Source organism: Meles meles, chromosome 12 (genome assembly GCF_922984935.1).
Source record: "Meles meles chromosome 12, mMelMel3.1 paternal haplotype, whole genome shotgun sequence".
In the NCBI taxonomy this organism is placed as follows: Eukaryota; Metazoa; Chordata; class Mammalia; order Carnivora; family Mustelidae; genus Meles; species Meles meles.
In genome coordinates, this window is record NC_060077.1 from 16,045,240 (window position 1) to 16,065,559 (window position 20,320).

At 56.1% G+C, this 20,320-nt stretch overlaps 1 protein-coding gene across 1 annotated transcript in view; it reads left to right on the forward strand.

Moving 5' to 3' along the window:
• AACS (acetoacetyl-CoA synthetase) overlaps positions 1-20,320 on the forward strand; it is a 54,423-nt gene that overhangs the window by 30,695 nt on the left and 3,408 nt on the right. Inside the window, exons 9-17 of the mRNA XM_046025876.1 lie at positions 508-588; positions 4,206-4,330; positions 9,193-9,257; positions 9,403-9,525; positions 12,450-12,563; positions 14,241-14,366; positions 18,468-18,537; positions 18,975-19,033; positions 19,878-20,080. Coding sequence (XP_045881832.1) covers positions 508-588; positions 4,206-4,330; positions 9,193-9,257; positions 9,403-9,525; positions 12,450-12,563; positions 14,241-14,366; positions 18,468-18,537; positions 18,975-19,033; positions 19,878-20,080 — 966 coding nt within the window. The remainder of the gene's footprint in view (positions 1-507; positions 589-4,205; positions 4,331-9,192; positions 9,258-9,402; positions 9,526-12,449; positions 12,564-14,240; positions 14,367-18,467; positions 18,538-18,974; positions 19,034-19,877; positions 20,081-20,320) is intronic.

Sequence of the window (20,320 nt, forward strand, 5' to 3'; positions counted from 1 at the left end):
GCTGGAGAGTTGAGGGCAGGCAGGGGCCTCATCGCGCTGTCCCCTCTGGAGCATTGGGTGTGTGCACACCTGCTGTAGAGAAACAGTGGTAGGTGCTGGGGGTTGGGGTCTAACCAGACGTTTGGGCTGAAAGCAGGGTATCATGCTGCGAGGCTTGCAGAACCCATGCAGGCATGGCAGCTGCATCCCCACCCCAGGCCGTCCCGTTCCTGCGCTGCAGAGTCTGCGTGCTGTGCTCCCGTCCTTCTGCCCCGGCCTTGACTTTGCCTCCCCGCTCCCCTCTGCCTGGGCTTAGGGTCCCACACTGTTCCAGATGTCCGTGGCGGCTGGAGCCAGTCGCTTGCGGACTCTCGGGTCAGGGCACAGGGCACCGCGGGAGTCCTGCTTATCCACTCCAGCATGCTCAGTAGTTGGCTTCCTCTGGGAAAGGAAAGGGAGGCTGGCTTCTTTCCCGGGGCTTTGCGTCTGGGCCATGTTTGCTCACGCTGCTCTTCCGCCTCTCCCCAGGGCACCCTTATCCAGCACCTGAAGGAGCACATCCTTCACGGCAACATGGGCAGCAGCGACGTCTTGCTCTATTACACCACGGTAAGTGGGATTCGGGGGGCGCCGGGAGTCAGGGGACTGAGCTTTGGTCCCTTCAGGGCCTGTATGATTCAGTCAGAGGTTTGGTGAGGGGGCATTCTCTTGTGTTAGCCGGGTGGGCCCGACGGGAGCACACAGGTCCTGGGACGAGGAAGGCGGAAGGGTCAGCATCGGAGACAGAGATGGGGTGAGGGTCAGAGTGGTGTGGGGTCACGAGCCAGAGGATATGAGTGACTTTTTGAAGTTGGAAAAGACAAGGAGCTTCCAGAAGGAGCACAGTCCTGCCGACACCTTGATTATGGACTTCTACGTCTAGAACGCTCACATAATGAATTTGTGGTGTTTTAGGCCACTGTTTGTGGCAGTTTGTTGGAATGGAAATAGGAAATGTATACAGATGGCGCTCCCAATTACTGTGACAGCAGGGGGTCCAGGTGTGGAGGCCAGGTTGGGCCCGAGCCTATCCTGGGGACCAGGGCTGCTCTGCATTGCAGGACCGGCCTGGGAGGCCCCCTGTCCCTGCCGTGGGCATGGGCATGCAGCTCAGGCTGCCCTCACGCCGAGCCCGTGCCTGCTCTGGCTGGTGCCGTCCTCACAGAGGACGCCTCACAGGAGACCTGCTCTGGCTGGTGCCGTCCTCACAGAGGTCTCCTCACAGGAGACCGCTCCCCTCCCAGACTTAATTTTATTTCTTTTAGAGAGAGAGAGAGAGAGTGCAGGAGCATGCAAACGGGGAGGGGCAGAGGGAGAGGGACAAACAGACTCCCCACTGAGCACAGAGCCTGGTGTGGGGCTCGATCCTACAACCCTGAGATCACAACCTGAGCTGAAATCAAGTGTTGGACGCTCAACTTACAATATCACCCGGCCACCCTCCTCACAGAAGGAGTTCTGTTCTGCCTCGAATCCTTTCCAGGCTACCTGGTAGCTGAGCCCAGGTACCTGGCTGGTCTGCTGAGCCACCTCCCTTCTCACTGAGGCGTTTCACTAGAATCCTGGGAAGACTGTGGCTTTCACTGCCCAGGAGCCAAGGGAAAGGAGACAGTACAGCATAAGCCAGTGTCGTCCGGGTCAGACGTCCCTGGGACGTGGGGTGGATGGGGGCCTGCCTCTAGCACATTCTCCTGGTTTCGTGTGGGATACGCATCATTAAACCAAAGCTCAGGTTCGAGCAGCTGGGAACACTCCTGTCCTTGTGAACTCTGTGCGATGAACACTTCAGACAAGTTAAAGGAAACGGTGTTTTTTATCCTAAGAGACGAACACTCGAAGTTGGCTTTTCCCAATTGCAAACATCAAGAGGTTTCAGTGAGTTAGCTCTGTTCCTTGGATGACAATTCCGTGCTGAGTTTTTTTGTTTTTGCTTTTTTTAAAAAAGATTTTATTTATTTATTCAACAGAGATCACAAGTAGGCAGAGAGGCAGGCAGAGAGTTAGAGGGGGAAGCAGGCTCCCCGCTGAGCAGAGAGTCTGATGTGGGGCTTGATCCCAGGACTCTGAGATCATGACCTGAGCCGAAGGCAGAGGCTTAACCCACTGAACCACCCAGGTGCCCTCGGTGCTGAGTTTTTAAGGAACCGGAATGTTGGAGGCATGCTCCCGGCCTGTGAGGTTGGTGGCCAGGGCCTTGGCTGTGCCCTTGGGGACGGAGCCTGTGACTCCACGCACTCCCGGGAGAGGGAGTCCAGGGGCACCCTGAGTGTGTAGCCGTGCACGGGCTGCCTCATTGCTCGGTGTGTCTAGCTGAAAATCAAGGGCTTGGGCCCAGGGATTGGGGTCTCCCTCAGCTGCAGGGATATAACCCGGATCCTCCTGCCCTCCCCACAGGCAGGCCAGTGGTGCTGGGCACCGCCAGGCTCTGGGGCCCTTTACACATGGAAAGCCTATCAGCATTGATGGAGCGTCTTTTGAATTGTGGGGAGACCTGGCAGGTGCGATGATGTCAAACTTAGCTGCCTCCCTGAGACTCGGAGTTTAAAACGCCAGGGTTGTACGTTGAGGGCAAGTACGTAATAAGAGCTGAGATCTGGAGTGGTTGTCCCAGAGGCATTTCACTTTTCCTGAAGCATCCTGCCCGGGAGGGATGGGCAGGTAGCTTTTTCCGTGGGGCATGCTGGTGCCCCCCAGCCGTGGCTGGTAGTGGCTGCGGGGGTCCCAGCGCCCCGAGCCAGGCCTACACTGTGTCTCTTACTGACTGACTTTAACAGCTTCCTTGGATAGTGAGTTCGCCGGGCCACTGTGCTGCTCGGGCTGCCCCGCACTGGTTTCTTTTGTTAAGAATAATTCCTTAGTGGGGTGCCTGGGTGGCTTAGTGGGTTAAAGCCTCTGCCTTCGGCTCAGGTCATGGTCTCAGGGTCCTGGGATTGAGCCCTGAATCAGGCTCTCTGCTCAGTGGGGAGCCTGCTTCCACTTCTCTCTCTGCCTATCTCTCTGCCCACTTGTGATCTCTCTCTCTCCGTCAAAATAAATAAATAAAATCTTTAAAAAAAAATTCCTTAGTGAAAAAACTCAACTAGGGATATTAAAACCTTGTTAAAAGGAAGCTTAATAAACTTGAGGTTTGGGGTGCCCCCAGTGCTGGTGTCATTGAGGGGAAGGACAGGCAGCCTCTCAGGGGTCTGCTGGGTTCTTGAGCCTGTCCCCCAGGCCGTCAGTGGCCTGCTTGCTGAGGCTCTGTGCTGGTTGTCTCTTAAGTGCCCTCGTCTGGGGGTTCTCAGCCGCGCTGTACCAGAGGGCTGCTTGGGGTGCCTTCCGTGGTCCCCAGTCCTCGCTGTGGGATCTGCTCATGGGCACGGGAGAGGGGGGCGGGCCACCCTGCCTTGCTGGCGGAGGCTCCTGCTGGAGCTTTCCTCCGGCTCCTGGCTCCCTCGCTGTGTTGGTTCAGCTCTGGAAACACCCACAAGTTCCCCTGCATGGATGGGAATGCTGTGGCCAGTTCTTTCTGCCCTAAAATTTTTCTTAAATAACAACAACAAACGAGGCCTTACTTGTGTACGGGAAACATTTCACATGGCACACGTGTGTGTGTGGTGAGCCGTCAGTGTCCTCCTGGGGCAGGACACATCTTGCTCACACATGTGGTCCGTGTGTTCCCTGTGGCCCGTGGCCCATGTGGAGGCCTGCCCGGGGCTGTGGGTGTGGGTATGCTGCAGCCCCCACACTGGCTTGTTCGACACAGAAGCTCGTCTCAGAGACTGGTCCCCATCACTGCGGGCCACATTCCTGTGGACGGCCGCGGTGGGCTGGCTCCTGAAAGCTTGCCACGTGCTGTTCCAAACGTCCGATGCGGCCTCACAGGTTTGGCCTGTGGTGTTCCACAGCACGTGTGCATGTGTGGGACCCCTTTTGTGTTGGCGGGACCACCTCTCCTTGCTCTCTGGCTTCCGTTGTCCCCAGTGAGGCTGCGGGAAACACCCTTTGACCCGTCTTAGCGTGCGCGTGTGTGTGGATCTGTACGAGACACTCTAGGCATGGAAATGCTGGGGTGAGCCTCGTGCATCGGGGATGGGTGGTCCTTGCAGACCGCTGGCTCGGAGTCGGGATGTGAGACACTGAGGGACAGAGGTGAGGGCACCTAGCCTGGCGCTCGGTTGACACTGTGTTCCTTTTGTCTGTCCCAGGTCGGCTGGATGATGTGGAACTGGATGGTGTCCGCTCTTGCCACCGGGGCGGCTGTGGTCTTGTATGACGGCTCCCCGCTGGTGCCCACGCCCAACGTGCTCTGGGACCTGGTTGACAGGATAGGGTAGGTGCTAGGACACCATGCTCGCCACAGAGCCGCACTGCTATTGACCGCCGTAGTGCTGGTGCCGTCTTAGGAGTGCTTGGCCCCTCGGTGGGCACGGATGGCGAGGGAGGGCGAGGGAGGGTGTGGGAGGCTGTGGGAAGGCATGAGAGGGCGTGGGAGGGCGAGGGGGTTGAAGTTGCCAAGGAGGGTAGGAAGGGGCAGGTAGCCCTCACAGGGACCGACCAAGGAGATGGGGGCCACCCCAAGGACCGGGAGTGAGTTTGAAACTTCGGGAAATCAGGAGAGGGAATGTGATCTTGTATCTGTAACTGTGGAACCTAAGAGCTGCTGGAAAATTCCAGGAGAAAGGGAGTCAGGGCCAGTGAGGGTTCTCCCTCATGCCGGGCTCCCCCAGCTCCAGGGTGGGGTGGGGGGTAAAACAGGCAGTTCAGGGATGGTGTGGATATGCCTGTGAAGGGCAGGGGCAGAGCCCAGCACTGGGGCATTCCCAGGGTCTGGGCTTCCCATTGCCAGCCGGCCTTCCAAGGCCCGTGGCAAGAGGACAGTCCTGCCTTTGTCAGCCGTCCCCTGGAGTCTCCTTGGACCCGTCACAAGGTTGCTCCAAAATGCTCCTACGGGTGCTGCAGGAGGGCGTCTGTGCCTCCAGGCCATCCTGCTATTGGCTGGTTTCTCGGTCAGGTGACAAGCTGGGATCCTAGGGAGCAGGGGCAGAGCGTAGGAAAGGAGGCTGGGCCCTCCTTCCCTCTCCCGGTTCCCCTCCTCATCATCACTGGGGACAGTGTCAGGGGACCGTTCTGGGAGTGCTCTCTCTGAGGATGAATTCATCAGAACCAGTGGAAGATCCGCCCCCTTGCGGCCCGTGGTCACCGTCGGGCTAATGATCGTGGCTCCGGGAGCAAGAACACGGAAGCTGCAGAGCTCCGGGGGCCTGGAAGCTCCCATGCTCTGAAACATGCGCCTCACTCTCAGTTTGAGTCTGTTCACGGTGGGGAGACAGAAGGAGCCACTAATGTTTTTAAATTCTTGGTCATTAATATTTCAAATATAACTTTGCCCGGCCTGGGTAATATTTAAATTCTGACATTTGGCTCACAATATTGGCAAGGAAGGTTATTTCCTAATGAGACTGTTTCCAGCAAAAGGTTAATCGAATCCCTGGGAACTTAGATGACTTTAAGAGCTTTACCCTTTATACCCGGGAGCTGGCCTCCAGGTGGGCACACTTTCTGGGGTGTGTGCGTGTCTGGGTGTGTCTGTCTGTCTGTCTGTGTGCGTGTAACAGGAAGACGGATAGAAAATGTGCATTATTGGGGCTCAGTGCTAATGAATTTAAAGGATGAAGGGCCCCAGGACAACCCAGCTCTGTGTGTGTGTGTGTGCGTGCGCGCACATTTGTGTATGTGTTTGCATGTGTGCACAGGTATGCAGAGTGCATGCATGCGTGGGCAAGAGTATATGTGTCTGCATGTGTGGGTGAGTGTGTGCAAGTACATGAAAGTGTGTGTGCATACATGTGAGCAAGGTGTGGTTGTGGGTGCACGTGGGGGTGGGTGCATGTATGTGTGAGTCTGAGCAGTCACAGGTCATGTCCTAAGCATCTGCCTTCCAGCAGCCCTGCTGGCTCATGCCCCAGACGCTGCTGGAGATGTGGCCTTGGCCATCAGAGGGCTGCTCTGCACCTGGCCGGGAGCGTCCCTGCTCTGTTCCTGGAGGTCGGTGCAGGTCTGCAGTCGGGTGGGAGCTGGGGGTGGGGTGCATGGGAGGACTGCGGGCCTTGAACACCTGCTCTGACTGCCAATGGCCATGGAGGGAGGGGTGCAGGTCAGGTGTGGGGGGAGACCTTCATCTGACCTTCACTTGTGCGCACCCCCCCCCCACTGAAAATTAAAACCAAGTTATATATGGTCACATAAAATCTTACGTGTCAGTGCAAGAGGAGCGGCTTTCCCAAGCTGGACAGCAGGGTCCTTGTGGGCCATTTCAGGGCTCCTGGGTTTTTAACTAACCTGGGCTAATGTACGAATGAAATCTTGGATGATTTTAACATGTTGGCCCAGAGACTTACTAACATATCTGATAACAGAACATTTATTTTGTAGACGCAAAGTTCTTTTCTTTTTTTTCTTTTTTAAGATTTTATTTATTTATTTGGGAGAGAGAGAAACCACGAGAGAGGATATGAGTGGGGAGGAGAGGGAGCAGGCTCCTCACTGAGCAGGGAGCCCGGTGGGGGGCTCCATCCCAGGACCTTGGGATCATGACCTGACCCGAAGGCCAACATCCAACTGACTGAGCTACCCAGGCGCCCCAGTGAGGTTCTTTTAAAAGATGGATTTTCTGGGGCTCCTCAGTGGCTCAGTGGGTTAAAGCCTCTGCTTTCTGCTCAGGTCATGGTCCCAGAGTCCTGGGATCGAGCGCCGCATCGGGCTCTCTGCTTAGCAGGAAGCCTGCTTCCCTTCCTCTCTCTCTACCTGCCTCTCTGCCTACTTGTGATCTCTGTCTTTCAAATAAATAAAATCTTTAAAAAAAAACAAAAAAAAGAAAGAAAGATGGATTTTGTCATTTGGGGTGTTTTTCTGGGCTCTAGGAGTCTGGCTCGGGGAATATTTGGGTTAGAGTTCGGGCCAGAGCTCTGGGGTCTTTTGTCCAGGCTTTTCTTGTACCCAGGCCAGCCACCCGAGTTTCCCTGTGTCACCTGTCTCTGGGTGGGAGAGGCCCCGGGGGCACACGGTGGGGCCTGGCCAGCTTATGTGGCAGAGTGGACTTGCTAGACAGCTGCCCGCCAGGGTCACGTCCACACCTTGTCTGCTCCGTGCCACGTGCCCTGCGGGGCTCTGAGGCATGCACAGTAGTGCAGTGGTGGAGGTGACTTGTCCCTGCCCTTGTGGGCCTGCATGCGAATAGGGGGAAGAGGAGAGAGAAAGAAGTGCTGTTGGTGCCCTGAGGTCTGGGATTCCCCTGGAGGCAAGGGCCCTGGGGCCTAAACTCAGGCCTGGGGAGAGGACACAAAACACGCTCCAGGCAGAGGGATGGTGAGCCCCCGGGCCCTCAGGTGGGGCTGGGATAGGTGTGCGAGGGAAGGAGACCCCGGTGCTATGAATGTGAAGAGTGGATGTGGGGCCGGCCGGGGGGTGGGGGTGGAGGCTGGTCCCTCGGGCACTCTCAGTCCACCTTGGACGGTGGGGGCTTTTCTGCACGAAACGGGATACCCCTGAAACGTTTGGAACAACACAGCCCAGGTTCGTGTTTGTGAAGGCAAAGTCTTGCTCCTGAGTGGAGAATGCGTTGTGGGGGCCAGGGGAAGAGGGCAGTGGGAGACTGGTGGGTCTTAGGCAGATGGAGTTACCCAGGCATGGGGTGGGCGGCCTCGGAGGGGCTGTCTATGAGCTGTCTGTGGGGCATGGGGGGCGGCTCCTGTCCAGCTGGGAAGCCGCCTGGTGCTTTGTGCAGATCCCTAGCCGTTATCCCTAAAAATACACAGCACTGAGCACCCACACCAAGCTCCCGTGCTTTGTCGGCTCAGTGTGGTTTTACGCGGCTCCTGCAAGCCCTAGGGTTGGGTGGGGAGACCTTCCCGTTCTTGAGACACGCAGGCCTGTGACCCAGGCCCAGCACCTGGTTGGAGTTTCCGTGCATTGCCAAGGTCAGGGTTCATAGGGATAAGGAAAGAACCACAGAGAGCCTTTGATTTTGGTAGGGGGGCGGGCAAGGGGATGAGCAGCAAGGGGAATGTTGCTTTGGTGTGGCTGGGGTGGGAGATCCTGGTGCCGTGGACGGTCATTGCTCCGCCATCAGAGGCTGCAGGCACGCCTGGTCTTCTGTGAAAATGTAGCCGTTCCTGAAGGGTGACACCTTAGTGCTCAGAGGTGGTCTTGAGTTTGGGAATCATCCTGCCCGAGTTAATGCAGTAACCATGGGGGACGTGGGAGGGTTGTGTACACGGCTCCCCACGGCCTCCCCTCCCGAAGCAGCCACCTCTAGGGTACAGCAACCCGGGAGGTGCCTGAGGTCTCGGCGGGGGGCTTCTGGCGACCAGGCGGTGGTGGTGAAGAGGGGGGCCGGGAGGGACGAAGGACAGCAGGCTCGAGGGCTCTTCCCAGCCCAACCACCCCGACGCCAGACAGCATGTGGCCGTCTCCCACCCAGGGGTGGGGGAATAAGGTTTTGGCTGCCCAGAGGGATGCCAAGGGACTTTGATGTTTGCAGCCTCCTTTGGGCCTGAGAGAGAGGGCACTGTTTAGTTACGAAACTGGTCTGCTGGTCCAGGGCCGCCTGGCTGCTGGAGCCATCAGGAGTGCTCGCCCCTGGAAACGCAGCGACTACTTCTCCATCTGGCGTTGTTCTCTGAGCGGTCATGGGGCAGAGGACCGTAGACTCTGAACATTCGAAACGAGAAGAGCTGCATCATTTAAAGTTATTTAAGTCACTTCAGAACGGGGTGGGGCCCTGCTCCCACAGAAGGTCCCGCCGCCCTCTGCACCTACGCGGAAGGGGCTCGCGTGGTGCTGGGACTTGAGGGGTCTCGGTTTTCTGGCCTCCTTTAGTCCCCAAAGGGCAAATACCCTGCCGTTGGGAGGCATGTGGGCTGGTGTGCGAGTCGCCGTCTGTCACACGGAGCCATGTGCTCAGGGGGCCGGGGCTCCAAGTGTGTTGGGAGTCAGTGCGCCGGCCTGTCCCTGCTGAACCCGCAGTCAACACAGGTGTTTACTGAACACTAGGTATTAATTCAGCCCAGACAAATATGTGTCTTGGATTTTGCAAACTTGCCAGAAGCAAGTCACTAATTTTAAAAAGCTCTGGAGCATGGAATGTGCAAAAGCCTTGAGAGTTTCTGTTTTCTTTCCGTCCTGTGCCCTTAGCATCACCATCCTTGGAACGGGTGCCAAGTGGCTGGCCGTCCTTGAAGAGAAACAATTGAAGCCAGGTCAGTGTGCCCCTCAGGACGCCTGGCCTCCTCCCCGTCCTGCCAGCCAAGGAATCCAGAGCTGCCCTCTTACCTGTTTCCTGCACGCGAGCCAGAACAGGGGCGTCGGGTCTCGTTTTAATCGCTCTGTGGTTCTTCCCCCTAGTGGAAACCCACAGTCTCCAGACACTTCACACGATCCTGTCCACCGGCTCCCCTCTGAAAGCCGAGAGCTATGACTACGTCTACCAGTGCATTAAGAGCAGCGTCCTCCTGGGCTCCATCTCAGGTAGCGCTTGCACCGTGGGGGGTTCTGGGAGGAAGCAGGGGAAGTGGGGCACGACCAGGCTGGCCCCCTGTAAGCGTGCACGGCCTTGGACCTGACAGGTCCGCTGCCTTGAGTTTGTCCAGTAAACAGCAGGGCGCACATCTGTGCACAGCTGGTTCTTCTTGTTCAGGATAGTTAAGTTCTAGGAAGTTGCTGAGTTAGTGACTACGGAACCATTGGGGGAGACACACACACACACACACACACACCCACACCCACACCCACACACACGTATCTCACATCAATTATGGTCTTATATTCTGGAAACAACCCTTTTCTGGTAGATTCTGTTGTCTTCATCTTGTGGAAGAGAAAACGAGGTTTTGGAGTGTTAATGGACTTGTTGGAGCAGCCCCCCAATGGGTGCAGTGCAGCTGGGTCCTGAGCCAGAGCCCCTTGCACCGCCTTCCCCTCCCCGCGCTCTCTCCCGGTCTTCTCTGTCTTGAGTGCCGAAACCAGAGCAGGGCATTGCCTTGTGGCACTGTGGCTGGGGACGTGCGTGTGGGGTGTCTCGAGATTTCCACCGCGTGGCTCGTGTTCTCCAATGACCTCGAGAGCACCCTGAGTGTTGCTCCTGAGGTCATCAGTGTTAGTGAGGAGGAGCATTTGCAGATACAGAATCTGTAAGTAATAAGGATTGGCCAGGTATGAGAACATTTGTTGTAGCGTCGTTTATGCTCGCTAGAAGCTGGAAATTACCTATGTGCCCGGTAGAAGGGAATTCATTGAGTACTGTATGGTGCATCCTGAATTTTTGCAGCTGTTAGGAGGGATATAATGAATATTCTTATGTAGATGGAAACATATTCATTGATACCGAAAGAGGGTTGTGATACGTTGAGTGAGAGAAGCAGATTGCAGAGTTACAAGTGTGGTCATTTTTGTAGATCGAGAGAAGGAATATGTGGTGGGGTGTGTACACCCATGTGTGTGTGTGCATGTGTGTGTGTGTGTGTGCGCGCCTGGGTGTTGGGATTTCAAGTGACTTTTTTTTCTTTTCACTTTTTCCTAACGTGAAATCATATAAAGACAATTTGTGGGGCGCCTGGGTGGCTCAGTGGGTTAAAGCCTCTGCCTTCGGCCCAGGTCATGATCCCAGGGTCCTGGGATCGAGCCCCGCATCGGGCTCTCTGCTCAGCGGGGAGCCTGCTTCCTCCTCTCTCTCTGCCTGCTTCTCTGTGATCTCTGTCTGTCAAATAAATAATCTTTAAAAAAAAAAAAGACAATTTGTGCATGTTGCAAAATCTTCAGAATCCAAAAAAGAAACAGAGTGGTGTCCGCCCCGAGTGGTTTCCTCCTTCCCCCCACAGAAGCCTGTGCTCATTTCCCCTCAGGAGTGTCCGTATGTAGGTGGGAGAGTGTGTCTGGATGGGGTGAGACCCATTTAACTTAGGATTCATGCTGTTCTGTATTTCTCCCTTAACAGCGTGACTTGTAGTTAATTCTGTCTTAGCTCATCAAAATCTTGAGAGGAATTTAATTTATATTTCTGAAAGCATGTCTTTATTTATTTATTTATTTTAAAAAAGATTTTATTTATTCATTTGACTGAGAGAGTCACAGTGAGAGAGGGAACACAAGCAGGGGGAGTGGGAGGGGGAGAAGCAGGCTCCTCCCTGAGCAGGGAGCCCGATGTGGGGCTCGATCCCAGCACCCTGGGATCATGACCTGAGCCAAAGGCAGACGCTCAACTACTGAGCCACCCAGGTGCCCCTGAGAACGTGTCTTTAAAAGCTACTATATGATTTGCTTGAAGCCTGAAGCTGCCCTGACAGGCCTCCGCTTTCCTGCTGGCCCCGTGGCCCGAGGCTGGGCGACTTGAGCTGTTTAGGCGAACAGGGCAGGCAAGGGTCCGGCCAGCACCTGCGAGTGGCCTTGTGACATCCCTTCTCCCTCTGGGCCTCAGGTTGCCTGCCTTAAAAGGGACGGATTGTACAGTGTGACTCCAGGGGCCTGTCCACGCGATCGCTGCCCACCGAGTGGGCGGACTTGCTGGGGCTCGGGCCATTTCTCTAGCGGGGTCAGTCTCCTTGTGACAGGTGACATGTATAAATGTTTGCTGCCTGTGTGTCACTCTGTGAATGCCATGAAGCCTTGGAATGTAGCAGCTCTCCTTTCCAGACACAAAACACTCTTGGAGATGCTCTGGGGGAAAGGCAGGAGTCAGGTGTATGAGGTGCCCCACGTGTGTGAGATGATCGTGTGTGGTGAGGGTCTCCGGCCAGGCGGCAGGGAAGCTCACATCCAGTCCTCAGCCTCCCGGAGGGCAGCACCTGCCCAGAGCGCTGCAGTGCAGAAGCTTTGGGAGGTACGTCTGAGTGGGCCTGCTGGCTGATCCAGTGTGTTTCAGCCCCTCAGCCCGGGCTGGTGCCGCAGGCGTCCCAAGGTCACCCGAGAGCATCCCAGGCCTTCCTGGCACCCCAGCGTGCTTCCTGCCCCATGTGTTCTGTCTTCTGTGAGACCCGGCCTGCATGGACCCCCAGGGCACGGCTCCTCCGGCTGCTGCAGAGGGCCTCCATATGCGCCTCATCTACCCATGTGGTGCCTGTGAGGTTGGACTCATGGGTGAAGCCTTCATGTCCCGTGAGCCCAAGTCTCGAATTTCACTGTGACCACGAGAGGTCATTCGTTTTGTCTGTCATCTGGCAGGAAGACTTGGTCAAAACATAAATCATCTGGACGTGGGCGTTTTGCTGAAATTTCTAAATCACCTCCCTCATTTCTCCCTGAAAAGAAGCACTAACCATCCGTGCATTTATCAGTATCTACTGGGAGAAAGAGTAGAAATACCTCTGGGGTCTTCCTCCCTTGGTGTTCACCAGTAAAAAACAAAGCTGTTCATCTCAGTCTTCTGAATTCTGCCTCTCCTTTCCCTTTGTTTGCAGGGGGCACCGACATCATTTCCTGCTTCATGGGCCAGAATTTTTCTGTTCCTGTCTATAGAGGGGAGATTCAGGCCCGGAACCTGGGCATGGCCGTGGAAGCCTGGAACGAGGAAGGTGATGGCTTCACTCACTGCCTTTCTTTCTGTTTCTGGGTGTGACCGGTAGCTCAGGAGCACTCGGATGTGTAACCTCCCCGAGAGGGGTGGCCCAGCTCACCTGCAGACTGGGGTCCTTCTAGCCACCCACTGGGCTCCCTGTCCCCAGCCCCCTTCAGCCTGCCCTCCTGAGAAGTCAGTGTCGGGCTGGAGCACAGCGGAGAGCTGGTGTTCAGGAGCGGCAGGAGGGCTGTTGCTTCCCCAGCATCCAAAGCCCGGAGATGCTGCTCAGGCAGCCCCAGTGCCCTACTCTTGTGACCCTCTGATCTTAACATGAACCCAGTGAGGGAGCTGGGGTGTTGGCCTCTGACAGTGTCGGGATGAGCTTTTGCTCTATAGTCTGTTGGTGGCCATTGATAAATCAGCAAAGCCTGTTGTGTCTCTAGCACCAAACAGGGCCTCGCCTAGCATGTGGTGTGTGCACTGTACAAATTTGCCCTGCAACCACCATTATTTTAGCCTGGCAGAGTGCATGGGGAGTCTGGGCGAGGAAAAGGGAGAGATGTCAGACGTGGTGGCCCTGCCAGGTTAGGGGCTGGAAGCCTGGAAGGCATAGGAAGGATTTCTCCCTCTTCCAGTTCATGGGAAATGTTGCCAGAGACCTTTCTAAAAATCAGTTCTTACTTTCAGAAGAGGGCTTTTCCTGGTGCTCACAGAGCTTCTCGGCCCCATATGTTTGTTTTCTTCCCCGCCGTCTGAACCATTTCTTTTGGTCCTGGTCACTGCTGCACTGTGTGGCCTGGTTGGGGGAGATGCTCCTGGCAGAGAGAAACCAATGGCTATCTCTGCAGCTTCCAGCTGTCTGTCTGTCATCTCTCTGGGGCGTTCTGTGGGATGGGAGGAGGTAGGCGAGGTAGAGGAAATGGGGAACCCTAGGAGCCCCCTTGGGCACACGTGGAATGGTGACTTCTCAGTGCCAGTCCCGTGCTGCCGCGGTGTGGAAGGTGCGGGGTAAAGGGACCCGCTCACTGGGAGGGATGCTGTGCTGCCCTCTCCTCGGCCTCCACGGCCTCTGCTGTGCCCTGGGCTGGAGACTGGGCGCCCTGCAGGAGCAAGTGGGACTCAGCGCGCCTCAGTTAGCCTGCAGGTTGGGAGTAGTGAAGAGAGGTAGGGACCGCGTGGTGCAGGAGTTCTACTCCTGGGAGAAGCACTTGTGCATACGAGCAAGGAGAGGCGTGCGAGTGGGTTCGTTGCCGCATGTTCGCAGTAGGGAACAGAGTCGGGAACATACAGAGCTTGTCCTCAGGAGGCATAAATGGCCACGATCGCACGTGGAGAGTTACAGGCAGTAAAGACGAATGGGCTGGAGCGGCATATAGTGGATGAGCGAGGCACCCCAAGCCCACACTGGCAGAGCCGAGCCGGGTGCGGGGCACATGCAGCATGAGGCCGTGGGCGCAGTTTGGAAACACGCGGGATGACTTTGCTGTTCTGAGACGTGTCTTGATGGCGTGAATGTATTAATACACGTGTGGGAAAAATCAGTTCCCTTTAGAAGAGAGGCTTATGGGGGTGTGGGTCTGGAGGGAAGGTCGCTGGGGGTCAGTCCCAAGTACATTGTGTAGGGGATAGGGAGCGTGTGCCAGGGTACGTGGCTGCTGCGTGTGCTCAGGTTAGTTTTTCCTTCCCGAAGCAGGAAAGGCAGTGTGGGGGGAGAGCGGCGAGCTAGTGTGCACCAAGCCGATCCCCTGCCAGCCCACGCACTTCTGGAACGATGAGAACGGGAGCAAGTACAGGAAGGCCTATTTCTCCAGATTCCCAGGTAGGTCCGGTGGTGAGGGATGCGGAGGGAGCCGCCCGCACTCCCTCTGGGCTGGGCCTTCGGGGTCTGGTTCTGGACTCAAACACCCCCTCCCCCACCCACGCCCGTGAAGCTGCTCACAGCTCCTTCCACCAGGGGGCGAGGCTGAATGGGGATCAGGATCTTGTCCATTCCGCCTGGAGCCATCATGTGAAACTGGCGTCTGGTTAGCTTCTATTTCCTTACAGTTTGTTTATTTGAGAGAGAAAGAGAGCATGTGAGTGGGGGTGGGGGAGTGGATAGAGAGGGGTAGAGGGAGGAGGAGAGAGAATCTCAAGCAGACCCTTGCTGAGAGCAGAGCTGGAGAGCTCAGGACCCGAAGGTCATGACCCTGAGATCAAGACCTGAGAGGAAACCAAGAGTCAGACACTGAACTGGCTGAGCCCTGGTGGGGTTGCTTTCTGCTTAGCTGGCCTCTGTTTGCAGAGCCCCTGGGCTGCAGGCGCAGCTGTCAGGGGCCAGCACGAGCCCCAGTACAAGCTCCGGTTTGCCTGTGGGAGGGCTGTGGGCTGCGCGCTTACCCAGGCCTGCCGGTGCAGACTGAAGTGGCGTGTTCAGGAGGAATCTGGCTTGGGCCTCCTCCTCTCCACCAGGCGCACACCCTCACCCAGTCCTCACGGGGGTGTTGGAGGAGAAGCACGTTGGGGGTGGTGTGCTCTGCAGCCCGCTTGTCACTCTCACACAGACCGACACCCTCGCGTTTTATCTTCCGAGTGGCGCCTTGCCCCAGAGCAGGGAAATATTTATTTCAAGCTCTGACTCCCGTCTCCGTCTATCCTTCGTTCATAAGCAACCTCGAGTTATCACAGCTGTCTGATTCAGTTTAGTAAGCCCTCTGTCCCAGAGCGGTGTTTTCCAAGTGCTTGCTTGCTTCTGTCTCCAGAAAGGTAATTTGATTATGCGGTAACCGCTCGTGGAGGGTCAGAGAAGGGCAGGTGGCCGGCAGGAGCAGAATTTGCCGTGGACCCCTCCCGTTTCTCCCCCGGCCTTGCGTGTTTACACGTCCCATGTGAAAACCACTGTATCTGGCATCGCACCCCCACGCGGGCACCTCCATGCCCCAGATGTGGCGTGGCCTCCTGGGGACCTGCCACACGTCAGCCCCACCTTGGATCCCGCAAGTGTGCAGCTGTCCCGACGGAGTGAGGCAGCAGAGAGGGAGCTAATGTAGAGAGAAATGTTCCTCAGATGACCCTGAAGGACAGGGCAGGACCTCCTGTCTTAGGAAGAGAGGCCAAAAGGAGTAGAACCTCAGTGGGAGGATTCATCTTAAAAATCATCTCTGTCTCCTGCAGTATGGCTCACTGGTCTTTGGAAACTGTGTTTCCTATAACTTATTGTATATACAGTTAGCATAATAAATGTCTCTCAGGATTGATTTCAAAGCCTTTCCTTCCCCTCCCTCCCTCCCTTCTTTCCTTCTTTTTTTGAACTTCCCTCTTGGAGAAAACAAGTATTGTGACCTGTTTTATTTCCATTTCCATTTTTGCCTTGGCTGCCAGGAAGCTCAGAGCTGAAATCATTGCTTGTTTGCAGCAGTCCTCTTACTCCCAGGGCAGGGTTTCTGATTCTCTTTAAAGAATCTCATGATGTAATCGGTTTTATAAGTAGTTTCCTCAGATACTTTCTGGGAGTAGGTGGGAGATCTGTGAACCAGTACAGAAAGAGGAAGGAAAGAGGAAGGCAGTTAAGATAATGGAACTCTGAAGGTCTTGGTTGTGGACCGGAGGAACACAAGTGGAACCTGACTGTCCAGGTTGTCCTGGGAGATTCTGATACTGTATTGGAATTAGTGTTGAAGCAAAACAGCCGGAGGCCAAGGTTGTCGTTCCTGGAGTAGTTAGCAAACTCACAGACATCCTTAGGCCAGGTGAAAACGTAAGCAGACAGTGATATCCAAGAAATTAGTAAGTGAAAAGAAGAAGTTCAGCACAGAGGGAACAGTATCTCTTTGTGTAAACTTTTAAAAGGAAATAAGTGTGTGAAAGTGTGTGAATAAATCCACAACAAAGGGTTATCTGTTTGGGGGGAATTATGAGCTGTTTTGCTTTTCTTTATATCTTATCATTTCTAAAAACCTAGTAAAAATTTAAAGAGACTTTAAAAGTGGACTGAAGAAAGATTTAGACTGTTCTGGTTCTACAAAGCAGTGATTTCAGCTCCGAGTTTCCTGACAGCCAACACAAAAAGGGAAATAAAATGGATACGGATGAGTCCAGGGGACACATTTCCACTCAGGAGCCAAGCACACCCACCAACTGTTGGGACTTTGAACTTGGACATGGAGACAGCCAGAGGTTTCTTCAGCCCGCATCAGCAGAACTCAAAGTGGAAGGAGACTCCAAGTCATAACTCTTGGAGCCCTCGGTCCTCCCATAAGAGAAGCATGTGCATGTGTGTGCAGTTTAGTCATGATGGTGCATTTGCAGACGTGGAAAGCCGTGCTGTTGTTTTCTCTGTACAAAGACACATGCTTACCTAGATTTCCTCCAGGAGGAAAGCAAGAGCATGGCTGGGTCTCTCCCTTTGCGCTGGTGTGCGGTTGCTGAAACAGGGTGGAAGGAGCCGGGGTTCCGCTGGCCCCGGGCACAGACACCTGCAGGGGAGCCTGCATTCCTCCGCCGTGAAGCCCGGTGTTCGGAGTAGCTGTTGGATGTGCTTCTGCAGAAACCTGGCGTATCACTTGCAGTCCTAGGAATGATCTTTTCCTGTTTGAGTACCCGAGTCTTTCACAAGTCCTGTCAGGAGGAAGGGGTTTCTCTCTCCAGCTTGGGGAGGAGGGGAGAGGGACCCGGAGGCCTGCAGTCCTCTTTTGCATCAGAAGAAAGGAGTTCAGGAGACCCTCCGTTCCCTGCCTCCCAAGGACCACACTCCCTGCAGACGGATAGACGTCCTGGCCTTCCGCTGGGGCTGCACCTGGGTGGGAGCCTCAGTCGCTGCTCGTGTAGTCTGGTCATGACCGTGAACGAGTGAGGGAATAAGCGCAATGTCTCGTCACAGTGGTGCCTCCCACTCCCGGACAGGTGTGGGCAGATGGGGTTCGCGCCTCTAGGTGGGAAGCGTCTCCAGCATTGCGGGGGAGGAGGTCCTCTCTGTGAAGGCCCCGAAGCTGGTTTTATTTGGTATTTTCCCCTTCTGGGCCGCAGGGACTCGGGCCCCATTTCAGGAGGCCAGGCTGCCCCTGGGGAAGTGACTTCCAGGGAGCCGCCAAGCTGGCGGGATGTGCTCCTGGTCGTTCACACCCGTTTGGCCTCCGATTGTGCGGCTGGTCAAGGGTCACTGCCTTTGGCGGCAGGAGGAGGCTTCTGGCTGCTTTAATTGCTCCCTTGGCAATTCCCTTGAGGCGTGACTTCTCTCTCCTGCTCCTGGGGGATGTGGCGGAGGCTGGGGCTGTTAGCTCTGCTGTGTCCGGACCAGGGCCTCCCTGGGAACGCCGCCAGCCCAGGCCTCGGCTGCCCCCCGCACCACACAGGGTTGGCACAGGTGATTGGTTGCATGGTCACCTCTGATCCCTGCCCCTCCACCCCGTTTCTCTGCCTTCCGTGTCCCCTGCGTTTTACCAGCTAGGTAGCTCTGTGCACATGGCTTGTGCCTTACCTCGGGCCTCCGTGAGGAGCCTGCCTCTGGTCGTGCGGCTTCTGTCCCATCCCAGGGGTGGGCCCCGCCCCTCCAGACCAGCTCCCTCAGCTCTCCCAGACCACCCTGTCTTCCCAAAGTGGCTTCAGGCGGGCCTGCTCCCAAAGCTCCCCCTGACCTTCCCCCACCCCCTCTTGCATCCTTACTGCCAGGGCTGATCCCAACCCCGTGAATTCCTGAGGCCCTTGTGGGTGCCCGAAGGAGTGACATTCTCTTACGTGCTGGTGTGTCAGAATTGGGCGCCTAGTGGCCCCTGCTAGATGCTGTGCTCCTGGGGGCAGGGATGGGCTAATCCACTTTTACCCCTGGGCCCCTTAGCCATGTCTGTTTTGATGAACCTCCTGTTGCTGTCACGCTTGCCGGGAGCATCTGTCCAGGCAAGAACCCTTCTCCTTAGGGTGACTGAGCCCCTCTGCCTCCCTGCAGGTGTCTGGGTGCACGGCGACTACTGCAGAATCAACCCCAAGACGGGGGGCATCAGCATGTTGGGCCGGAGGTGAGGGGTCTTCGGGCAGCTTCTCTTCCCAGGAGCCCCCTTTCCCAAAGCATCCAGGCGGGGACAAGGGGCCTCCCGTGTTGGCTCCCTGAGGGCTGAGTCTGGGCCTGATCCACATTCCTGGGCCCCAGCATGGGGTGGTGGGCCTGTGGCGAAGGTGTGTCCATCCTCGGTAGCAGCAGCCCTTCCAGAACGCCTGTACAGGTGGGAAGGGGCAGGGAGGTGACAGGTGTTTCCACACAAAGAGGACTCCCTTGTTGTCTGGCGTAGAGTTTAGAGAGAGAAGGGTACTGGTAGGGATAAGGAGCAAGGGGAGCCTTCATGACGGGGCCCAGTGTTGCCTTGTGGAAAGGGGGTGATGCCTCCCCTCCCCCCGCCCCCGGGTGACGTGCCTCACTCAGGAACTGCTGTGTGTTCATGACCTTGTCTCTTTCCAGCGATGGCACACTCAACCCCAACGGAGTGCGATTTGGCAGCTCGGAAATCTATAACATTGGTAAGTGTTTCACTTTCTCCTGAATTATTCTCGGGTCATCCAGGAAGGAAGGAGGGCATGTCCTAGCGGGGAGCCCCAGAGCCCGCTTTCCAGAGAGCCCACCTTTTGGCGTTAACTCTGGCCTGTTTGCCTCAGCTGTGAGAATGGACATTTGTGAACGTGTCCTTCTTTCCAGAACATACCTTGTCCACAGTGCTCGTGGCTGTAGAGCCTCAGAGGCCCATCCGTGTTCTGTTACATTTTATCTTCACAGTGAGCAACCTTGGCTTGCTTAATTATGTCCTCTCCATATGGGTGAAGGAGAAGCACAGAGAGGTTGTGATTGCTGGAGATCCCATAGCGCCATTCAGGACACTATATAAGTAGGGTGGGCCTCGCGGCCGCACAGTAGAATCAACCCTGGGCCTTCAGAATGCTCCACACAGGCCACGAAGTCAGCCTCCCTAGAAGATGGCGTCCTACTGATGTCACGCCAAGATTGTTGGTGGAGCCAGGCCGGAGAATTCCTGTTCCTCCTGTCTTGAGCCTTTGTCCTTCCCCGCAGCGGGGTCCCCACCACGGGCACTTGATTCCTGTTTATCTTTAAATCTGCGTGTAGTGGAGCCGGGGAGGCCTGTGTTTGGCTTCCTATAAACACGTTGACCACCGCAGGTCACGCCACAGCTCTTGACTCCCCGCCGGAGACGGGTGCTCTCCTGCGTGCTCCCCTGGAGGGTCTCTTCCCTGGAGGGTGGGGGAGAGGCAGCCATGCCCATCAGGCCCGCGGGGGGCCGGCCTCCCCCTCCCTGCTGGCTGGCCATGGTGGGCCGCTGTGAGCGCATGTCCCCTTCCCCTGTGTCTGCAGTGGAGGCCTTCGAGGAGGTGGCGGACAGCCTCTGCGTCCCCCAGTATAACAAGGACGGGGAAGAGAGGGTGCTGCTCTTCCTGAAGGTGGCTTCCGGCCACTCGTTTGGGCCCGAGCTGGTGAAAAGCGTCTGTAATGCCATCCGCGTCGGCCTGTCTGCACGGCACGTGCCCAGCCTCGTCCTGGAGACCAAGGGCATCCCGGTAGGTCCTGCCCCGGGGCTGTAGGGCCAGAGTGCTGGCATCTCCCCGAGAGCCCTGCACGCGGGGACTCATCTAGGAGCTTGTTCTGCTTTATATATAGTTTGTCTGTGTTGCTTGGCAACCCCATCTTTTCCCCCCCAACATCTCTCTCTTTTTCTTTCTCTCTCTTTTTTTTAACCCTTCCTGAATTGCATTTAAAGTAACTTCTGCTAAAATACCTATGTTCGGAGGCTAGGCAGG